Here is a 23,694-nt window from a genome sequence, read left to right as displayed (position 1 = left end):
TCAAATCCTTGGTTTATAATTTTTAAGAAATTTATTAAACTCAAGACTGAGTAAAGAATGACTTACTGGAAGGCACTGGGATATTGAGACTAATCCTAAAACTTAGTATGTGACAGGATGAGGAGAAGAGGAAAAACAAGAGGCCAAGAGAAATGGATTCTGGAATGGACAATACAATGGGAAAATATAACAGTGGCAAAGAGCATTTGAATAAAATCCCTACACCGGTTCATTTTCAGATTTATACCTTCCCTTTTAAATGAAAAAATAACCATCATATTTTCTCCACATAAAATAACCACAGGAGGGGCGCCTGGCTGGCTCAGTTGGTCAAGTGTGCAACTCTTGATCTTGGGGCTGTAGGTGAAGCCCACGTTGGATGTAGAGATTACTTAAGAAAAAAAAAAAAGACCAAAGGGATAAAAATGGTATTTTGGCCTTCCAAAGAGTACTATAAAAATAGAGAGGATTTTTACTATTCTTATTAATAAGAAAAGTCTTCAGGCTAGGAAGCAATGTAACCCTTGATTAATGGCTGTTGTAATTTCAGGCCTCATCAACTAGATTTCTTGGTCTTACAATTCTAGCAGCTTCTCCTTAAGGCTCCTCCAGATTAAGCCAATTAATTGTGAAAAGATTCACATAGCTCCCTTGTGGTTTCTTAGTATTTGTAGTAAAAGTGATGAGAATTAACTTTTGAAAAGAAAATGATTCTGGATTCTTGGACCTTTGCTTTTAGAACCTTTTCACCTCTAATCCATAGGGAAACGATTCAGATGGCAGGAATATTTTCAGACTATGCCAAGCACTGAAAAATGCTAACCTGTCATTTTGAATTATCCAAATAAAGCATGATTGACTGTTAAAGTACTCTCTAGTTGTATCAGTTAAAGGCTATTTAAAATCCAAGGTTACTCAGGGAAGATCAAAACTGACAACTCATTTCTTTTTTTGTCTAAAAAAATTTTTTTAAAGATTTTATTTATTCATATGTTAGAGAGAGAGTGAGCATAAGCAGGGGGTGGCAGGCAGAGGGAAAAGCAGGCTCCCCTTTGAGCAGGGAGCCCAAAGCCGGACTTGATCCCAGGACCCTTGGATCATGATCTGAGCCGCAGGCAGATGCTTAACTGACTGAGCTTAACCAACTGAGCCACCCCCCGAGGCGTCCCTAAAAAAAAAAATTTTTTTTAAATAAAATTGTCATACCCTCAAGTTAAGCCTATATAGCCTTAAATTCCAATTTTAATAAGTTAAATATCAGGGCCACAGGAAAATTATCCAAAATTAGAATGTTTCTTTAAGAAACACAATATATCATCAATGGCATATGTGGCATATTCTTTAACATTCAAAATTGCATCTGGAATGGGTCAGGTATTCAAATCCATTAACTGCTCTATAAACCCATAGAACATACTTCCCAATTCAGACAAATCTTATGTGAATATCAATGCAATGGGTATGCAATAGGTATTACTATTAACATAGTAATTAGAAGGATATTTAATGGGAAAGCTAAATAAGAGCGGTGATTAAAAGGCACCAGCCTGATAAACAGTCCCACAATATTCACACCCCACCTCCCTAGTGAGATTAAAGAAGCCATAAAGTCTATAAAAAAAGAGGGTGTGTCTGTTTTGTTCACACCAAATTTTCAGTGCCTAACAAACTGCTTGGCACATGGTAGATAGTTAAGAAATATTTTATTAATTAAACAAATAAGGATAACAACTACCATTTATTAAGTACATCTATATGCTAAGCACTGCGCCACTATTTACATCACTTTACTTATTCTTCATGATAGCCCAATTAGATGGGATTAGTAGTCCCATTTTACAGACCAACACAGGTTAAATAATTTGACCAATGTTTATTACAACCGGCTCTATGCTGAATGTTATAGCTCTATGCTATAATATTGCTATTCTGTTTAACATAAATACTAGTCTGCCAGAAAAGGACCACTTAATGTTTGTTTCTGTTGAAACTGTCAAAATGGTTACAATCATGCCATTGTACATTATTAAAGTTGACACTAGTCTCCTAAGAAGTGGTCAGTTGCTAAGGAACACCTCTAATCCAGGTTTCTATAAATTAGCCAAGGAAGGGGCACCTGGGTGGCTTGCTCTGTCAGTTAAGCGTCTGCCTTTGGCTGGCTCATGTTGTGATCCTGAGGCTCTGGGATTGAGCCCCAAGCCCCATGTGGGGCTCCCTGCTCAGTGAGGAGTCTGCTTCTCCCTCTCCCTGCCCTCCCCCCACTCATTCTTGCTCTCAAATAAATAAATAAATAAATAAAGTCTTTAAAAAAAATTAGCCAAGGATTATGATCACTGGTAACTACAAGTAAGAATAAGTACCAAGTGTGTCTCATATAAACAAAGATCCCTCATACTACCCTGATATGCACTATCATATGAATCTATTATAATATTACATTGAAAAAGAAAATAGATACAATCAATTTTAGCCTAGCAGGGGTTTATACCTAAAATTTGCTACACAATCAAAGACACATTTTATAGTGCTTAGAACAAGGTATAGCACAGGTTTTGGAGACCGTTATTTTTATTTATACGGACAAGGATGTTATGAATATTTAACTTTAGAAGTTTCATTGTGGCAGAAGAAACAAAGAGGGGATTGCGGAAGATACACCTATGAATGTTTAACTGTAGAAGTTTCATTGTGGCAGAAGAAACAAAGGGGATTGCGGAAGATACACCTATGAATGTTTAACTGTAGAAGTTTCATTGTGGCAGAAGAAACAAAGAGGAGACTGCAGAAGATACACCCTGTACAGATGACAGGTAGCGAGGATATGGAGGGTGCCTAAAGGCAGCGTATGCAAATCCCATTCTCAACCAAAGAATCATTATCATCATGAGGGGGGCAACTAAGTTGCAGACGTAACATCATCCTAAAAAATAAACAGTCATTTAAATGAGTAACCAGGGAGGGTGTCTCACATATATATATATGTTTTAGCTACTCTTCTCTTTCCTGTCATCAGCATCTGTAACCCTGTGGAGACAATGGCATTTAAAAAGACACAGCAGGTGGTTAATAAATAGAAGCAGTTGAAAGGGATTTAAGCTAAAGCTTCATAGGACAGTAAAGCACCACTGCTTTAGCTTGAGAATGATTCCAAGTTACAACAGCTGGAAATAGCTTCGTTTAACCAGCTGGGATTCTTCTTTTCAAAAAAGATCAAAGAACCTGCAGAAGCCATCTTTTTTGATTTGTAAAAAGTAGTTGGTCACAAGCATCATTAGAAATAGTTTTCAACCAAATATTAATTGCTAAGACTAAACATAATAATTTCAGTTATGCATAGAAGATGATGCCTAAGTACAAGTCAGGGTACGGAAGAAGCCCATTCACTTTAATCACCCAATATTGTGAACACATAATCTTGCAGTTGGCCATCATAAATTGCCTTAAACCCTAGGTCCTGTGTTCAGCAGGTAAAAGTGCACAGGCCTGTACAAACTCACGTTACAAAAAGCGGTGCTCCCAAATTACCCCAAATGTCAGACAACTTGTATGAACAAAACATGGTGATTTTCAAAGCCTGAAATACTCTCCATAGCCAACCATGCATTATTTAAAAAAAAAAAAAACCTGTTAGAATAAAAATAAAATAAAGAAAGGTGTTCACAGAAAAAACAAATGCAATATGTCAATTTCTAAGATCTCCTAAAATTTACCCTTTTTTTAGTGAAGAGCTATAGTAGGTGCTTTATGTCTAAATTACCCAGTTTTCGGCCCCTCATTTCCTTATTGACCATAAAAAAAAAAGCCCCCAAAAGCATCTACTCACTTATGGCTCATATTCAGCCACGAAATCTGGGGAACTTAGAACTGCTTTGCTTTGAATTAAGTCTGCAAGGACCAATGGAATCCAACAAATCACTATGCTTGCTCCATTCTTGGTGCTATTAACTTTCTCTAGGTCCCCAGATACAGTTACTTGTCTCCTCCTTCAAAGGCCCGGGAGAGAAGGCTTGAGGGTTACATCTGACAGGACTGCTGCCTTCCTTACATGGGCCAGCAGAGCTGCTGCTTTTCCATCAGCTGGTCCTTAGTTGCATCCTCGAGAGGTATGTTAATTTGGAACTGAGCACCAGGCCCACTCTAACTATAAAGGGACCACCCCACAGTATATTAAAAGGTTCACATCAATGTATGCAATTTAAATGCACATGCATATAATTAACTAGACACATTACCACTGTGAGCTGCTAATTTGGAATGAGACACAAAAGACTGGAATACGTGTAGGGGAAAAAAAAACTTTAAAATGACTACATAATGAAAACTGCTTCATGCTGTGTCTACTATTTTCATGTAAACTTAATATAACTGTAAATATATTTTAATGAACAGTAGAAAGAGGCAATTACAAAGAGCAAAGGAGGGCAGCACAACAGGGAAACATCATCAGAAGAGCTCTTTGCTTTCATATTAAGAGTGCTGCCTGAAGACAGGGGATGAATTATAACTTCATAATTTCAGGGGGAAAATGTTTACTTTATTAGAGACACATACCTACTTGCCAAACTGCTGGCAATGAAAACAGAACACCCAAGTGAAGACGAGGGTAATCCTAGCTAACAAACTGAAAAAGAAAGAAAGAAAAAAAAAAAGGAAATCTAAGCTTGACGTTTGGGTGTTAAAATATCCCATTAGCGTTTTCTTCTTTCACTAAAACAGCTTTGTATTCCCATAAAGATTTCCCCAGAGTGTGAACGAGTTCTGGATATTCTTAAGCATCAAAAAACATTACAGGTATCATATCCAAAAATATATGTGAAAGTCTGGGAATCTTAATTTAACTACTGTCTAGATCTTGGAGCAGTTGAGGAATAGATTTGCAACTGTAAAATGAGTGTGATAAATTTCATGACTCAACCATTTTAGAAAAATAATGCAAGGCTTTGACACTGATAGATTTTTGTTATTAGTATTGTAATTCAGGTGGGAGGACAAGAGGCCAAGCAGTTGGAAAACATCCGCTGACTGTTTCCACGGCTGAGCCCGTGTGGCTTTGGGGGCAGGGAGTGGAAGACGTTTTTGTGAAGCAACTGCGAAGTTTAGTCCATGAAATATCCTGTGAGCTCCAATGCTTTAAAGAAGCATGGGTCTTGCCAAATATTGGGGGATAAAAAATCTATACCACTTTTAAATGGAGAATAAGACTGGATTGTGGAAGTCAGAGTCACTAGAAAACTTTCACTTAATGCATACCCCTTAGTTTACATACTGAACAGCTACTACATATATATATATATTGAAAGAAATTTAAATGTTAGGTGAACACTTTGGGCATGGCCAGAAGATCAATGACACCATCAATTACTGTCCTTGTAGGGTTATAAAGTCAATCCTAACCTACAGATTAAGTGGGAATATGTGCTGCAAAGCAGATTTTAAAAATCCATTTAAAATGACATACGTATAGTGCCATTCGGGGCTCTAATCACTCAGGGATGCAAATGAATGGCAAAATACAGTGGGCTGCCTGCTTGAGGTGAGTTGATCAGTGCACGTATCTTATAATGATGACTTTCCAATCTGACTCAGCATCTGCATGCAATTTATATTCATAGAATTATAGAATTTTAGAGCATAGAGGAGTTCTATAAATGATCTAGTAGTAGTCCCTTGCTAAAATGAAGAAACTGAGGCCAGTTCACATGAAATAAGTAATTTACCCAGGGAATCTAGCTAGTTAGTTCACTACTCCTTCCCTCTACTATGTTGCCTTTCAAGTCATAATGTTAGCAAAATAATACGTGTAGCAATTACTTTACTCAAAATTTCTGTTTTCACTTTCATTTACATTTTCTTTGAATTCTCTCTTTCCCCCACTTGAAAATCTTTTGGAAAATATATTTTACTAGACTTAATTTCAAGACAGCATATTTAAGAATATTAATAAATATTTTTACAGGACCAAAATAATGTTTGCTCTGATGTTCCCTTGATATGAGAACAATGAACTAGGCTTAGTTCATTTTATAATAAGCTTTTTCTTAATTAAAACCATAATAACATTTAGTGACATTTTATTTTTTCACTCATTCTCTTTAAACAAGGTAAAGGTAAAGCAAGTTTTAAATGCTTCTAGCTGTTTTCACGAATTCTAACCCAAAGGTAAATATTGTTAATTTCAGAAGAAATATTTTTAAAACATAAAGCCAAAGTACATGATTTTGTGATTAAGATTCAGAAGAAGCTGTCACAGAATAATCTTTGAATCCCAGAATCTTATTTACAAAAATTTACCGAAGAGCAAAAAACTGGAATGTTGATAGTCAAGGGTATTAATTGTGATTTGCTGGCCCCATTTTTACATTAACCCAGTCATGTGAGCTGGATTCCTATGTGATATAACCCTTTCATCAAATAACTTAAGCCTATTAACAAATGCTTTGATGGTACTTGGTCCCTGGAGATTTCCACTAATTGCCCTGTGCTTTTAACAGTTCCAAATATATATTACAACTGTTTGTTATAAAAATGACCAGAATGCATTTGCGGTGTGTCTTGCCTCAGCCGGACGAATATGAGGATGTGCACAGAAAGGTCTATCAGTGTACGTGATTATGCAGGGACAAGAGCACAAAACAGACCCTTCTTCATTGCAAAGCAAGACACACTAGTCATTCCGGACTGTTCAATATCTACCAGTGATTCTGGCTATTGTTGCAAAATAGGAGACTTAAAATGCGTGGCTATTTTCAAAGCTGACCAATCTTCGTGAACACCAAAGAACAAAATGAAAGGACAGATCTCAAGCCATAATTATGCTGTAAGCTTCTAGGGATAAATAAAACATATCTATCTATTCTAGAACCTTCCACAGCATCTGCTATAATTCTGGCATATGACAGGCACTTAATAGATGTTTACTAACCATTCATAGCAAGATAATACTAAGACTCACCACAGTGATTAAAATAAATTCTAAAACTGCAACAGTTGCTTCAATCAATGGGAGGCAGTGTGGTAAAATGGAAATAACTTTGGATTTGGGACCAGACAACCCAGGGTTCTACCAACCAGCTGAGTTACCTTAAGCATGATACTGATTCTCTGAGGCTCAGGCTCCTTGTTTGTTAAGTGGGCACGATATTAACTGTTCTGCAAAACCTTTAGGAAAAAAATGAAATGGTGTATACAAATCACCTAGCATGGTGTCTGGGATAAAAGAGTGATCAATGAACAGAGGCTTGGTGCTCTTTGGGTTGAAGCATGATCTTAAAAAAAGTAAACATCAGAGCATCCATTATCTAAATTGTCAGTCCTTTTTAATAAGCTGTCTGTACCTTGATATGCTATCTATGACAACAGACATAAATTTATTAAGTCAGTGTCAAAGACTGATGGATGTGCTCCATTGCAGACTAAATAACTGTGATAATCAGACCATGATAACCATGTGATGCAAAAGAACCACGTTCTTTCCTGAAAAGTAAATATTCTACCTGTTTATTAATCAGTTGCAAAATACTTGTACAGATGCAATTTGTACTTATAAAAGACATACATTTTCTACTCCCCTTTTGACTGTGAGCCCATTTTCCCTTACCAGTAACTTCCAGTGGAAGAAGGCATATTGCATCCAAAAAGTAACATATGATGGACAGTATCCATGCTGGCACGAGGTTTGAAGTCAACTATTAAGAGAAAAGGACACATGATTGTGAATACAAGTTACACTTCTGTGCACAAGCTGTCCCAAGAGAAGGCATCATTCAACAGTCCCAATTGCTGTGTAACAAAGATGTTTTGTTGCTCTTAGGATAGAAGGCCCTGATTGTATAAATTACCTTTCTCATTCCTTAAGATGAGTATGATCTGACAATTTAATTTAGTAGGAGAGTGAACTATTATATAACAAAAAGAGAAAGTAATAATTAATAGGCTGAAACGACACATCTACCCACACACACTTTTTTAATGGAAGACCCCTTCTGAAGTGTTGAGAGCAGTATGGGGGTACAAAATGAAAGCTCCAGGCTATGCGTTCACAATATATTCCCTTCCAGATTTCAGTAGAGTGCTGAGTAGCATAAAACACCACACAACACTGCACAGCAGAAACCACAGTGAGTGGTCAGGACATGAGCAAAAGGATTCATAAGAGAAATTTATTACCATCTCAAAATAACGGTAGTCACTGGGATGTGATATGAAGAAACAATTTACTAGAAAATAAAAGTGGAAAATGTATCCTTTTTTGGGAAATGTATCTTTACAAAAGCACAAAAGAGAGAAAATCACTGTCCTGGATGAGCACTGTGCACTTGTTAAAGGGATACTAGAACTTATGCAAGGTCTTTCTTTTTTTTTCTCCTAATAATAGTGGTTGCCTGGGTGGCTCAGTTGGTTGCGCGACTGCTTTCGGCTCGGGTCATGATCCCGGAGTCCTGGTATCAAGTCCCGCATCGGGCTCCCTGCCCAGCGGGAAGTCTGTTTCTCCCTCTGACCCTATCCCCTCTTGGGCTCTCTCTCTTTCTCTCTCTCAAATAAATAAATAAAAATCTTTAAAAAAAAAGAATAAGAGATTATAAAAAAAGACATTAAAGTAAACAAAAATGAGTTCAGAGAGAAAACAAAGCAAAAACTAAAGATAAATTATACTAGTATGCATGGTCAATAATCAGCATGAGCTCCCTTTCCTGGTTTGGATGTGGCTCATCTACTTTTGTCTGCATTTGAAATGCTGTGCTACCAGGCCAGTTTCTAAGTCCCCTTTACATAGAAAAATCTAAATAGTCTAAAATGATCTTAAGTTTTGGGTGTGTGCAAAACTGCATCTTTTAGCTCTTTTGGTCTGATAAAATTAATAAAATATCATTTACTGCTAAAATGTGTATCTGAGTACATGAGTATTTATAAACTAAAAGATGTTCTACATCAAACTATAGCGCCATGACTTGCAAAGTGTGGCTGGTCAGAAAACACGGGGCGTCTCCTATGAACCATTTTGACTCACAACTTTCAGAGGAAATAAAAAGTCTTTCAATTAAAAATTGCACTAAAAATAAGAATTTAAAGCCTAAAAATCCCATCACAAGATATTCATGTCACCATTTAAAAAGCTAACAAAGAGAGAATGGCTGGAAAATGGACTTGCTATAACTTGAGGCTTTGTTTTCTATCATCAAGGAAGACAGTAAGCCTATGAGGTTGAAGAAGATACTCTGGAAGGAAAGAAGCAATTGGAAGTTACCAGAGGTCACAAACCATAGAAAACCCTACTGCTAATAAGCCTAAATTTGTTACCAAGAGAAACATAAGGAATAAGAGGAATTCTATCTCCACAGACTCACTCTCAAGTTCAGTGCAGGATTTCCTTCCTCCCTTCCAAAATCCTCCCCCAGTATCATCTCTGGCAGAATTAAATTTAAAAAAGCTCTAAGGTGGGAGTACCAGGCCTTTGTTTTTTATTCACTTTAAATTTATTTTGGTATGTGATGTAATTTGTTATATTTGTTTTTATCAAATGCTTATATCACTCTATGGACATCCAACTTCTTGATCTGACTGTATCCACCTCCTACTCTCTCTCTCTCTTTTTCAATACGCCTCCGCCAATCCATGAGGTGTTTGTCAAACAAGAGGATGACTCCTCTGTTTTTCAGAACCTACGTAGATGACCATATGATTCCCATTCCCTTTAAATTCATTTATTATGGGTGGGTTATATTAGTAGACTTCCTAAATTTGAATCATTCTGGGAATTTTGATAATAAGCCAACATAGCCAAGTGCATTTTATCAAGAAATTAACTATTGGGTGCAAAGCAACACTAAAAGTCCAGGTGGAAATACCCAGCAGAAGACTGGGATTCTGTGACTCTTGTTTAAGAGAGAGTCAGAGAATTACGTATTTGGGAATCATTTAAAAATTGAACCCTGAAGCCATGAGGGTGAACAAAAAGGCTCAAGACAGAGTCTTAGGGAAAGCCCTGAGCTGGCAGGATCCATGTAGGAGACCCCAGCAGGGTTTGTTTGTTTCTTTTTTTAAATATTAAGGCAGTGTGTGTAGGGCTGTGAAACAAGGCAAACTTTTTTTTTTTTAAGAGTGGGCTATCATTAAATTCATAAAATGAAATATTAAGCAAAATATTCAGGGAAGGACAGAGAGGAGACCTGTTGGGAGAAAAACAGATCATGAAGACATACAATCTCTATGGCTCTTCATTAGGAAGGAAAGCCAAATGTTTTGCCTGGGCCCTTGCTTATGCAAGAGGATCTTCTAATTGTCCTTTGTAAAGGGCAAAAATGATACAAAGTATAACTTCTCTATCCATTTTCTGATTTTTTTCTCCTTCTGACATACTATTTTAAGAACCACTTATTTGTTCCACACTGAACTCTTACTAGATAAGTGTTTAATCTTAGCTCCTATAATTAGAAATAAATCAACATCTTTAAGAGGTAGTAAAAGAACATTCTTCAGAGTTCCCTCTCATAGCTTACTCTCAGTGACTCATGCATTCCTCCAGAATCTCAAGATCTAACTTAAATGCTGGGCGCCTGGGTGGCTCAGTTGGTTAAGCGACTGCCTTCGGCTCAGGTCATGATTCTGGAGTCCCGGGATCGAGTCCCACATCGGGCTCCCTGCTCAGCAGGGAGTCTACTTCTCCCTCTGACCCTCTTCCCTCTCGTGCTATCTCTCATTCTCTCTCTCTCAAATAAATAAAAATAAAAATCTTTAAAAAAATGCTAAGTAAATTACTGGCATAGAATGGTATATAAACATCTTTTTCACATCCTAAAGAAAGAGTATAATATCAAAGTATTTATATAATTATAGCTCAAAGTACAATTCATTGTAAGTTGAAATGAAAAATACCGCCAGCAAAAGGAATGTCATATCAAAATGTAAATCTAAAACAAAGAGTAGGTGCCATAAAACAAAGCAAGCCTTCGACAATTTCATTGAAGGGCCTGCTGCCAGTGGTGGGGAGGGGTCAACTGGGAAAAGATTAGGCTGACAGGTTCATTTCTTGGGTTTGCTCCATTCCTACTTATTATTCCTAGCTTTGCAAAGCAAGATCCCATCCCTAGTGAATAAGAATTAAGTCTGTTGGGCACAAGATACACATATGACTATGCTGGAGATTTCAACACTACACAAAAAGAATATGGGAAAATATTTTCAAATCACATTTTAAAAGAAATCCACTCCCCTTCTTTCTTTTTCTCCCATCATACAGCAAAGAAATAAAGGATCCAAGGGGAAGAGAACCAGAGGATAATAATGAAAACAACTGACAGGCAGAAAAACAAAGGCAGCCTTGGGATAGCGACAAACAGGCAGGTGCACAGCCTTGTGAGAACGCAAGGGAATGTTATATCTGGTAAGATTAAAAAGTGCCGACTCTTCTAACTCAATAATAAGATGACAGTTGCTTAAATGGAAATGGAACTTCAGTCTCAATGGGTGTTGGTTCAGAATGTCTGATATATAAGATCAGGAAAAAGTTTATAGGCAAGTAAATGTGAGTAAGTCCTGGGAATCAAATATTGTTGAAGGACTAAGACTCCAGAAATAGTAACTCATGCACATTAATTAAAGGAATGCAATGGCGCTGAAAGTGCACAGGTTGGATGATTTCTCAAAGGATAATGTCATCTGAAGTGAAAGACTTGAAAGGATGTATGTAGGCGACATACTGAGCAGAGATACTTAGGTCTAGTTTCTGGAGTTCTAAGCAACATTTGTACTAACTGCATTAGGTTGTTTGAAATTTATGGCTTCTTTTAGCTAACATTAGACTACAGTCAGGGCCATAAAATTCTCTACGAATGTGACCTAGGATAGAATTTCATTTAGCACTTGGCTTTCTCTCCATTTTTCCAAGTGGATATCCAGGTCTGCATGTCAAATTTCGATGTATCTGCCAGACGCAGGATGTGGAAAGATTTCGAAGAACCCACGTAGCCAAGTGTAGGAACTAGAGATTTAGGAGCTATCCATACACATACAATCAACCTTACATTACCACTGAATATGGGAGAAACACCCCTTTTAGCTAAATATATGCACTAGAGGAATACTACAGACCATGGATAATTAACCTATCAGATAAAAAAGAACAGACTTGTAAATGCAAATTTGTATCTTCAGAACTTAGGCATTCTAGAACTATTGCCCGTATATATATCATTAGGGATCATTATTGTTGGCTTTGTTTCCTATTTCCTCCCAGTGGAATCATATTGTACATAGTAAACGGTTTATTTCCTATGCTGTGGATATTTTTATGTGTTATTAAACAATTTTTGTCAATGGTACTTTTTATCTAGTGCTGCACATTAGAATTATCTTATGCAGCTTATTAAAAATACAGATGCTCAAGGTCGATCCTGGATCAGTCCTAGCCCTTCCTCCATCAATATCTCATTTAAATCTGAGAGGTCATTCCGGGCAAGTGTACATGTGAAAAGTTTCACAGGTGAATCCTAGGTGATTCTGACCTCTGTCAACATTTTTAGTGGCTGAATACATATTATGTAAGCATGCTTAGAGTTTAGTTAACTCATCTTAGCCTGGGTTGTATTGCCATCCTAAATGTACAGGGCAAACAGTAAAAACAAAGTTCCTTTTTAAAATAAATTTATAAAAAAGTTTTTTTGGGGAATAAAATTGGTTGATCCATCAAAATCACCTCACGTCATTTTAAGGCTGAGATCTGAAGCAGGCACACCAATTTGAGAGACTAGAGAGATGTCAGGTTTAAGGCATAATAATGTAAAAGAGCTGTTATCATTTAAAAAAAAAAAAGGCCCCAGATCTTAATATCACTTCCGTAAACATTTCTTTGTTTCCCCCAAAATGAAGATTGTATTTCAAAATCCACTCACAGAAACTGAAGATAATGCTCTAAATTGTCATGTAAGTGTAGGATATGATCATCCTTTATGTTCATCGTCCTGCAGTGGAGTCAGAGAATTCAGACACGTGGAAAGCCCATAGCAGCAAAGCCCATTTAGCAGCATGTTAAAAACCCACAGCCATCGCATATTATGTTATCTTCTGCCAGCTTCCTGCATAACCATAAAGCAATTCTACTCTAAAATAAAGACTTTTTGCTTGAACATTTTAGATCAGAAAGTTTAACAGAGAAATTGCCATTAATTCTCACTAGCTTGGACAATGATGTACACTTCAGAAAGAGTCTTAACGTGGTTTATGAGGACTTGAAGCTGCTGTTGCCAAATTAACCAAGAAATGACACCTTGAGCAAGTCTTTAAATGGAACACAAATTTAAAATGAAATAACCCTTGCCTCCAAATGAAGGAATTTAAGGACAAAAAAGAATTAAACTTCTGGATGTTAGACCTTTTAAGATGGAAATTTTTGGTATATATGTCAGAACCAACTATATAAACAATAAATAGACTTTATCAGCCAGGCTATGCAAGATAAAATAGCCTAAGCTTCATTAAGCCTTGTATTTGTAATGTCATCCTTGTAGTAGTCCCCTATTAATTTCCCGCAGAATGAAACCCATTGCCCCTTCTTGCCTTTTTGGGCCGTGCATAATGCTGACCAGTCCCCTGCACCCCTTCTCCCTCTCCCCGTCCCGCCAAGTTTGCAACATGATAGCTGCCTGCACCACTCTGTACTCTGGGGGGGGGGCAGCCCTCTGCACTTAATAACCATCCCTAACCACTAATAGTTACTGAGGGCTTGCCCCAGGCCAGGCTCCCTCACTGCTCACAAGGACCCTAGCAGTCTGGTCCTTTCCCCTCAAGCAGCTGAGCCTTGAGGACGGACAGGCTGAGTCACTCGTGTGCAACCATGTGGCCGGCAGGTGGTGAGGCTCACACTTGAGCCCAGTGTGCTCCTTCATCAATCATACCATTGGCCACTGGAATATTCTCCACTCCTCTGCAGATCCAAATGGACTATCTTCCCAGATGCAGACAAAATCCTCTCTGTCTATCACATGATGTTTGGTCTGACTACAACAGTTCATACTCAACCTTCTTAGAGCTGGTCCCTTAAGTCAGCCCCATTGAAAGAGCTGAAATGACTACTTCCGAATGACTGTCAAAATGCGACGAACCCCCCGCTAATGAAGGGCATTCACACAACAAATCTGACTCAAACCTGCGCTTTCTGAATTGGCCATTTTCCTGGGAGCGCTAGGGGGTGGGTGGTATTTTGACATTACTGCAGTAAAACAGCACTGTCCAAGTGTCAGTTACTTTCTGGTGATCCCCAAGACATTCTTAACTCTCAGCTTTATAAAAGATAATGAGTTGGTTCCTACTCCTCCCTCTCCCTTTGTTTTATCACCTGAAAAAAAAAAAAAACCTAGGGGTCATCAGGGGTCGTCGTGTTGGAAATGTGGTATTTGGGTGACCAAACCATAGAGGGCATCCTGGAAATACTCTGAGAATAGGCGGACAGCTGCAGCTTCTCCTTCCTGATTATGACCAAGCAAATCAGATTTTACCTGCTCATCAGAGACCTATAAGTGTAGCTCTTATTTGTGCTATCTCTCCAAGTAACTTCCACTCAGAAACTAGAAAAGCTTCCGAGGGTGCTTGCGGGAAGGTACCCAATGGTCCTGTGGAGAGAGAGCCTACACTTTTCACGTTGGAGAAAATCCCGAGTGAAGAGAGAAAGGAAAGGATATGCAGTCAACTAATTGGAAACAGAAAGGTGACAGAGTCACTGCATGCGGAGGGAGACTCACACGCATGTACAAATACACATCAGGCCATAAAATTGTGATTATCCTGCCAGACCTTGGTCTTTATAGTCATATAATGACTTTATGTAATGACCCATAAGCATGATCAAAATTAGATGTTCCTGTATTTTCTGATACAGGGACCCAGTATCACCTGAATATGTGCCTTGTTTAGAAACGGTCACATTTGAAAATACTCAAGTCTAACTGTGCTATTCTGCAGTAGACTTTGTTCTACATTCAAGAGAGAAACCCAAGAAAACGAAGAGCAATGAATCACTAGATTAATTTCACCTATTTCTAAATTCAATGGCTTCTATCTCATTTGTATAGTGCAATTTGATAGATAGGGACCTGCCATCATTCACTAAGGAAAAGACACATTTATTTACTGGTCACCCATGTGAGGGAAAGCAAGTGGATGAAGATGACAGTCAAATTTCTTGGCTGAGTGGGCTGCTGTCAGAGTCAATTCCTCTGAGTGTCTGTAAAACACCTTTTAGACAGCATCACGGTTCAGTGGTCAAATGCAGATTTTATCATACCTTCACCCATTCCAATCTGTGATTTCTTATTAAAACAATAAACAAAAGCAATGCTCTAGGGAAAGCAATGATTTTTTTCAAAGCATAAAAATTATATTTATCTTCATTATTGTATTTCCCCAAACAACTATTTAATTCACATTTAATAATTCAATGGAGACACATAAATGCATCAAAGATGTTGTGTATGCTCATACGTAAATATGACAAGCATATGCACATATAAATTCTATGACAATTGTGACGGTATCTTCTCAAAATGAAGAAGTATGTTTATCTAAAATGAGTTACATAACTAGTCACACAAGCAGAAAGCCAAAATTATGAATTATTCAAAAGCAATTCTGGCTTTTAACACCATCAAGAGAGTTTGTTTTAGTCCTAATAAGCAATCTGAATTGTACTCTGCGTTTTGTGATTTTCTTTAGAAATTTGAAAAGCCAAAGGAGAAAGTTCTCTTCAGATGTTATAATATTTGTATTCTTGTCTTCTAGAACTCTGCCAGGCTGTAATTTCTTTGAATTTGTATTATACCTCACATCCCCATTGCCTTGCCCAATATCTGGCACACAGTAGAATTTTAAAGTTTGCCGAATTTATGAACAAGTGGTTTTTCTTAAAAAAGAATTATTCCTTTATGTTCAAATAAGAGTGTAATTAAAGGCAAAAAGGTAAATTGTCCAATATATGATATATTGCCTTAAAAATGGTCAAGCAAAACACTTGTTTAGTGTTCCCTCATGTATGAAGCAAACAATATTGAGTCCCCCACCATATCCGGTTGCACATACCCCGGGGGCATTCAAAAACTGAAGAGGCACAGATAATGAAAGCGGAAAGTATAACATTGATAAATGTCTTAAGAAAAGAAATAAAGTATTAAAGCCTTTATAAGAGCTCATTTCAACCATATCTAATCTTCTGATAAGGCATCCTGAGACCTAGATTTTGGGACAACCCATATTTTTCAATCGTGGCAAAGCCTTGGTTACCACTAGCAAAACTTTCACTTTGGGAATCTGGAAAAGCTACTTATGACCAAACCATAGAGGGCATCCTAGAAATACTCTGAGACAAGGCGGACAATATACAACCTATGCATTCAAACCCTTTTCCTTCCGTAAATTTTTAATCTTCATGTGTACTGGGTTTCATCTTGCAAGATGGTTTGAGGTTTATTTGTCTTTTTGGCAAAGCTGTGTTCCCATTAGCGAGTGAAGATAAGGGAATGAAAGAGTAATTGTATTTGATGCGAGGAAGACAGAGATGTGCTACTGCTGTATTTTGGCTCCATCTATCCATTTGATAACTTCTTCCATTTCTTCTTTGATTCACTATCCTCACATATAGATAAATCTGTTACGATTTTAACAGCATACAGGTAGGGGAATACATAGTAAAAAGCTTGGGCATGTTCTTTGATCTCTCTGACCCTCTGTTTCCTCCTCCATAAAATGGCTTACTTATGCTTAGCTCTAAGTACCTTAGTGTTGGTAGGCCCTTAGTAAACAGGTGGTAATGAGCTGATTGTATGAATAAGGATTCTATATATCCTTACTACTACTACTCCATCCTACCATTTGATTAAATCAAAGAAAGAGATGTTCCTGTCTTTGTTTCTCTAACTATAAAATGGGACTACCCTCAGGGTTGTCCTAAGAATGAGACAATACACGCAAACTTCCCCTTACTTATTCCCTTATATAAATGACTGTTTGGTATTTCTCTTTGGTTTGCAATTTTCCAGTTCTAATTTGCTTACACCTAAACACCTATGGTTGCTGGATTATGCAAGATAATGGTAACCACAAATCGCCTGGGGCTAGTACATTAAAGGACTTGAACAAGTGACAAAATCTTTAGTATTCATGCAATTCTCCCAGCAATAAAGAGAAAGAAAAAGATACTGAAAATAATTATTAATCTTACAAGCTCCTTTAAGGACCTCAGAACTCGGAATAGTTTAATCTTAGAAGGGAAGTGCCTAAGAAAATGCAGAAACGTTTAGTACTCTAGTTCTAATATAGTCCTTTATGAGTTTCCTATGAATATTTTCCTTGACTGAATATATTCACTTGTACTTTTCATTTTTAATTTATGTGGAAGTAAACACATTTATATTAGGAGAGCAAGAACACATTCCAGGATATGTATTTATAGTCCCTAGAGTCACCAGCTCTGAAATCATATACTACCACCACCCTCCAGAAACAAATCAGTAACCTATTAATGTGAGACCCATAATGTTGCTGTGAAACATGACTCTTATATTTATATAGATATGGAGACTGGCCTTTTCTTCTAAGCAAATGTGAAACAGGAGCAATCAAGACTCTCCTGGAACTTGGAAAGAAAATATCAAATCAGTAAAGAAAAAAACTTGACGCAAAAATGCCTTTCAGCGAGTAAATATTATTTTCTCCTAGGCTGCCAAAAATGTGGATATCAAATTGAGGAAAGCTTTATTGTTGATATCTTAATGACGAATTCGTATCCTAAATCACATTTAGCATTACACGAGGCACTACAATTAAGAATTTAAGTTATTCTCTGTCTTTAGAGTTCAGGATTTGGGAGCACTGTCCTTTCTACTTTTTTTTTCTTGGTAATATTCAATTATTATACAAAGTAAGGACACTCAGGCAACACTCACCTTCTCAAGGTCTGACTTTCATTCTTAGGAATTAACTATGGGAACAAATTTTCAGAGTGCTGTTATAAGTTGTATTTTCTGTTGGAATTGCCACCAAAGTGTGTGGGGGGAAAAATGCACATTGGTCTGGCTTTTCAGGTCTATAATGTATATTCCTGTGGGAACACCTCATGAAAATTCATCCTCAGATGGCCCCGAGGCAACTGTACACATTTTATAATTCAAATAATAGCCATTTCAGACAGTCCACTTGCAGATTAGTTTCATGGGACCAAAGCACAACTCTCATTACCATTACTTTCCCTCCAAAATCAACATCTCAAACCAGAAAAGTAAAGTAAAGCAGGGAGAGAAAAAGAACAAGTCCATCAATAATTTGCCAATCACACCTCCTCCCTAAACAGTTAAAAGTCTGTCATAGGGATATTTCAATTAAAACAACCTAGATGAAAACAGATGGCATTTTGTCACTTTTCCTATCCGATTTAAAACCTCAGCTGGGGAAGGACCAGCCATTTATGTACGATTCCTCTTATTCTATAATATAAACAACAGGACCGATGTTCCTTCCTTTCCCCCATCTCCCTCCTTCCCTTCTTTCCTTCTCTCAATCCTTCCTTCCTTCCTTTCTATCCATCTACTGTTTGACAGGTAAAACCTTAAATTCCCTGATGTTGAGTCTAAGTACAGTCAATTTATAGCATGAACCAGCAGGTAAATAAACAGTCTGTTGAGTGGAGTGGAATTAAGCATCCAGCCACAGACAGAAAGCCAATACTATACAAATGGGACCACACGGTGTTGGCAACCATTGACATCTGCATGCAACTCCTTAACTACGATTACTCATGAATCTCTCCAGATACAGTTTGTAATCTTGTCTCTGAGTGGCTCTCTCTAGTTTGTTTCTGCATTAGGCATGATAAATGCATTTTAGAAACTGACAGTAAAAGATTAATATGTTCATAACCATCAAAGAGAACCTTTCACTGACTTCAAATAGCTGCCCTCCCTTCAACCACCCACCCCAGCACACCATCCAATTAATACTTACTCACGAAGGCTTCCTCATCCACTGGCAAACGCAATGACATGCAGAAGTATGTATCAGACTATTAGGGAAAGAAAGATACGAAATCTGAATTAATCTGCTGCTAGTAAAGAAGAAAAAAAACGAGTAAAAGCATGGGCTCTATGACTGAAAAGGAACTACTGGCCCAGGAAGTTAAAGTTGCCTACCAATTGGGTGGGACCAAGGTAATGGAAGGGCCGAGTCTAGTACATAGGTACTCCAAACATTTTTCTAGGACTCTTTCCTAATTGATTTCAAATCCTATTTATAAGACCAATTACCACAAGTGATATTTCTAGTACTGTCACAGTTAAAAGGCAACAGTTAAGATGCTTCTATAAAAAGAGTGAAACACTTTAATGCACTTGACTTTAAAGTGGTAGGAGTTAGTGCTGACCACCTTCACTATATGCATAATTAAATATTTAATTTCCTGAATCACTTTACAAGTGCTCAAATATTAACTAGAAAGTACAATGAATAAAAGTTGGTCTTAAAATATAATATTTGGTTATTCTCCCTTAATGTTTTTATGTAGTACATTGATGAAATCAACACTAACTCGTTATTCTTTCTTTTCCAGCAGCTAGTCTCTTATCTAAATGGCCAATTTTCCACCATCAAATATATTAACATTAAGAATTTTTAGTGATAAAAATTGCAATTTAAAGAGAACGGGCTTCTGTTGACCTATGCATTCCACTTCCTTAGTGGAAGAGCCTATGCAGGGAACTATGTGCCATGGTTGATCATATGCCCAATACAAATATAGACTAAACTCATTTAATAATTCATACTTCATGGGTTAACACCATACAGTGCTGGAATCAAGAGAATCCATAAACACAGACAAAGATCATCTGCGTATTACTAAACCTACTGGTTAGCACTGAAAAATGGTGAAATTTGTACCTCTTTTTAAAATTCTGTGTTGGGTAGAAGTTCACATACACCTCAAATCAGCATGTTAAACTTTGAAAAATTCAAGAAAGAAGATTTAGTCTTCACTACTACCTTTATATTGCCATTTTTTTCTCAATTGAGCAAACTGTTTTGTTTCGTTATAATTATTTAGATTCACCTTTATTTTGCTAAGAAGGAAACGTGCTGGGAAATGTTGAAGATTGCACAGCAAGGAGGTTAAGCTACATAAATGATAGAGATGTGGACTGTGTATTCAAAACCCGAGAAATATAATGGCAAAATAATGCTTAAAGGTCTTATAATCATGTACAAGATTGCTCATAAATATTTTTCCAATCTCTGAATTACTACTGTCACAAAACTCCATTCTAACATAAAAAACAGTAAGTGTAAGATTCTTTTCTATTTGGCCCTCCTGAGCTATGAGTAATTCAGGGCTGGAAGCTATTCGTGGTTACGATAGCTGCTGTTGCTACTATTACTATTGCTAAGCCAACAGTTACTGAAAGCTTAGTATGTGCCAGGCATAGTTCTCAACAGATTATATCATTTAATAACTAAAATAATCAAACATGGTAGATAGATACTATTATGAACTCCACTTTAAAGATAGTAAAAATAATAACTAACATTTACTGAGAGCTTCCTATGTGCCAGCGCTGTTCTAAACACTATATGTATTAACTTTGTTAATCCTCAAAACATAGCTTTGTGATATAATACTATTATTCACCCCATTTTACGGATGAGGAAACCGAGGCAAACAGAGGCTAAGTAACTGTTCTGTTTGTTCTAGCCAAAGCCTGGCACTAGGCAGGTAGGCTCTTGAAACCCCTCTTAGCGTAGTTGCTTTAGAAAGCTGGCAATTTAATATGTAATCCTCTAAAAAAAAAAAAAAAAAGAAAAGAAAGAAGTTAAACTGGCAATTGTAAAACTTTGCTCTGCCTCTCTGAGATGTGAACCTTCCATCACCCAGAACTGTCTTCTCACATTCAATGAGACAATTCTGCTCTGGTTCTCAGCCAGTGGATGCCTTGCTCTAACTTCCAACACTGCTTCCTGTCATGAAGATATGAGAAGCTTGTTTTTCCTCTAGATAGGTGCCAATGAACAAATCCAGATGGCCGAGTCCCAGGAGCCACCCCCCCGCAACACCCCTCAGTGCTTTGCCCCCCCCCCCCCCCAGACTCCAAAGGTCTTCTGTCCTTTGTTTTGGCAGAGTTGACTTCAGTTCACACTGGACCTCCTTCACTATCACAATGGTAATTTTTGAAGAAAATCTGTCTTTACCACTTTAACTCATGTCCACCTGATGTACCTTTTGACACTAACAAGTGCAAGAGCTGGAATCTGAACAAGGTAGCCTGACTAATGTGTTACAGATCATTCAAAGCACTATGAACAATTAATGACTTCAAGGAAATATAAAAAGAAAAGTCAGTTTAAAGTAGCTTAGCACATATTTACAATAAGAAAGGATCAAAGGTTGCAATTAAACACACACCAAACAAAAGTTCTTTCATATTTGGACTTGTTTTTGGTTTATTTTATCTTTCATTTTATTATAAGCCACTTCAAGCTGTTTTTGGAATAGTTAAGTTATAGATACATCAAATTCAAAAAGTTGGTTCTTTTGATTAAAAATAAACAACCAGGGGTGGCTGGGTGGCTCAGTTGGTTAAGCATCTGCCTTTAGCTCAGGTCATGATCTCAGGGTCCTGGGATCAAGCCCCGCATCGGGCTCCCTGCTCAACGGGAAGACCGCTTCTCCCTCTCCCACTCCCCCTGCTTGGGTTCCCTCTCTTGCTCTCTCTCTGTCAAATAAATAAATAAAATCTTTAAAAAAAATAAAAAAAAATAAACAACTAAAAACAATAATGGTTCCATGTACAGAAAAAAGGAAACTACTATTATACTCAGAACTGATCAAATCCATATTGTAATTCTTATTCTTATCAGCAGCTGTGCAATTTTAAAGGACAGAATAACCTGGGAACGTCCTCCTTCTGTCAATTTTTATTTCTTGGCTTATAAGTTCTCTGAAAATGAGAATATATTCAGATTTCAATGGTTTCTTTTCTGTTCTGTTGAAGCCAGTTTAAAAAATAAAAAATGAAGACGAGATGAGGGAGATCCTCTGCAGAATAAATAGCATTTGGCAAAATTATTTTGGGAGAGCAAAGTCTGTATTACACATTGCATCAATGGTGTCCCATGCCCCCTTATTCTCTGATTTAGGATTTTACTCATGCCCCATTTTTCAAGATAAAGAATAATTCTGTTAGAAGAAAATAAGGTAAAAACTTTTTTTTTCTAAAAATGAGCACACTAAAAAATAGAGTGTGTATCAAATCAATAATTAGCCTTCAGCTGAAAGCTCTGAAGACCAGTTCAACAGAACCGAGAATAACAAAAATTAATACATTCTTTTCTCTGCAAGTGTAAAAGGTATCAGTGATTTTGTTCTATAGTATTCTGGTAATATAGTATGGTTCCTAGAATTAAGTTGAGAGCTCAAGATCTCTGTAAGGAAGGTATGGCCCTAAGGGTCATTTACAGGGTTTAACTGGAGAAGCCATATCTTAAAGATGACTCAGGGCCAAGTTCTGTCCCCCTTAGGCTGGCTGGGTCTGAACAAGCACTCTTTTTGTATTACTTCATTTTCTTCTCACAGTTATGCTGTGAGTAGGACTAACAGGCACTGCATCATTTTTTACAGAAATGGAAACTGATTCACAGAAAGGTTATTGATCTACCTAAGGCCACTGAGGTAGTGTGGAATAAGGATTAAAAGTCCTCAAGTTTACACCTTCAGGATGATTAGAGATAACTGTGTATCTTTCCTGCCACTTTCTTGCCATTAATCTAGTTTCTTGCCATTTTAATCTAGTTAAACATGATTCTGGAGGGTCCTCTGAACTTCATATCTCTTTTTCTCTAACTATGAGACTAAATCCTATATTTAAAAATAAATGTAAGGCTCTTCATAAGTAAATGAATAACTCTTTTTTTTTTTTTTTTTTTTACAAGACAGGTAATCTGCTGAAGAATGGATCGGACAATAGCCTTTGCCAAACTATTATGATCTCATTATAGCACAGGGAAAGAAAGATTATTTAGGTGATTACAAAATACCGTTTCATCAATATAGGTTAATTTCTATAGCAGGTCACCAAGAAGGGATAGTTACTTTAAATTTAAACTCCATGCTGTAAGCAGTAGTCAGTATAAGAATTTAAGGCTATAATAGCATATAATCACATAGTTAACTACTACCAACCCTGCGATCGAGAAACTTTTTTAAAAAAACAAAGCCTTCTGAGACAACAATATTAAGAAAACTGGGACAATACATTTTTCAAAGTAATAAAACCATTATATCACTGATACGAACAAGTAACCAGTTATGTTTTTCTTTTTTGCAGGATAACCATGGAGAACATTATTTAACAGTACCCTGATCAGATAAATATAACCCCACACCCTTTGTAAACAATACAAAACAAATTCAACTGACTTAAACATATGATCAATATTTAGCATATGATACCTTGTCAAAGGGAAAACATTTATTGAACCTCCTACTTTATTCTAGAAGCTTTCCATCATAGTTATTTCCCATGATAACATGGCCAGGTAGGTGTTACAGACACTGTTTTAAAGATATAAAACTGAAGTTCAAACAGGTAAGTTGTTTGTGATTAAACAAAATTCCCAAAACTTATGAAATGGAATTTGAACCCAGTTCATTAAAACACTTCTCTGTCCACA

The 23,694-nt window shown here is 37.0% G+C and overlaps 1 protein-coding gene across 22 annotated transcripts in view; it reads right to left on the bottom strand.

The window, feature by feature from the left end:
* The window catches only part of PAM (peptidylglycine alpha-amidating monooxygenase), a 277,932-nt gene that overhangs the window by 97,100 nt on the left and 157,138 nt on the right, over window positions 1-23,694 (bottom strand). For all 22 annotated transcript variants that reach the window (XM_073888613.1, XM_073888650.1, XM_073888658.1 and 19 more), the window contains 2 exons: window positions 18,982-19,039; window positions 7,598-7,685 (listed from right to left, as the gene is read on the bottom strand). In XM_073888613.1, coding sequence (XP_073744714.1) covers window positions 7,598-7,685; window positions 18,982-19,039 — 146 coding nt within the window. The remainder of the gene's footprint in view (window positions 1-7,597; window positions 7,686-18,981; window positions 19,040-23,694) is intronic.

Source organism: Callorhinus ursinus, unplaced genomic scaffold (assembly GCF_003265705.2).
Source record: "Callorhinus ursinus isolate GAN/ISIS: 27379988/994484 unplaced genomic scaffold, GSC_fseal_2.0 scaffold3, whole genome shotgun sequence".
Lineage (NCBI taxonomy): Eukaryota > Metazoa > Chordata > Mammalia > Carnivora > Otariidae > Callorhinus > Callorhinus ursinus.
The sequence above is the reverse complement of the archived record's forward strand: the minus strand, read 5'-3'. Positions and strand labels throughout refer to the sequence as shown.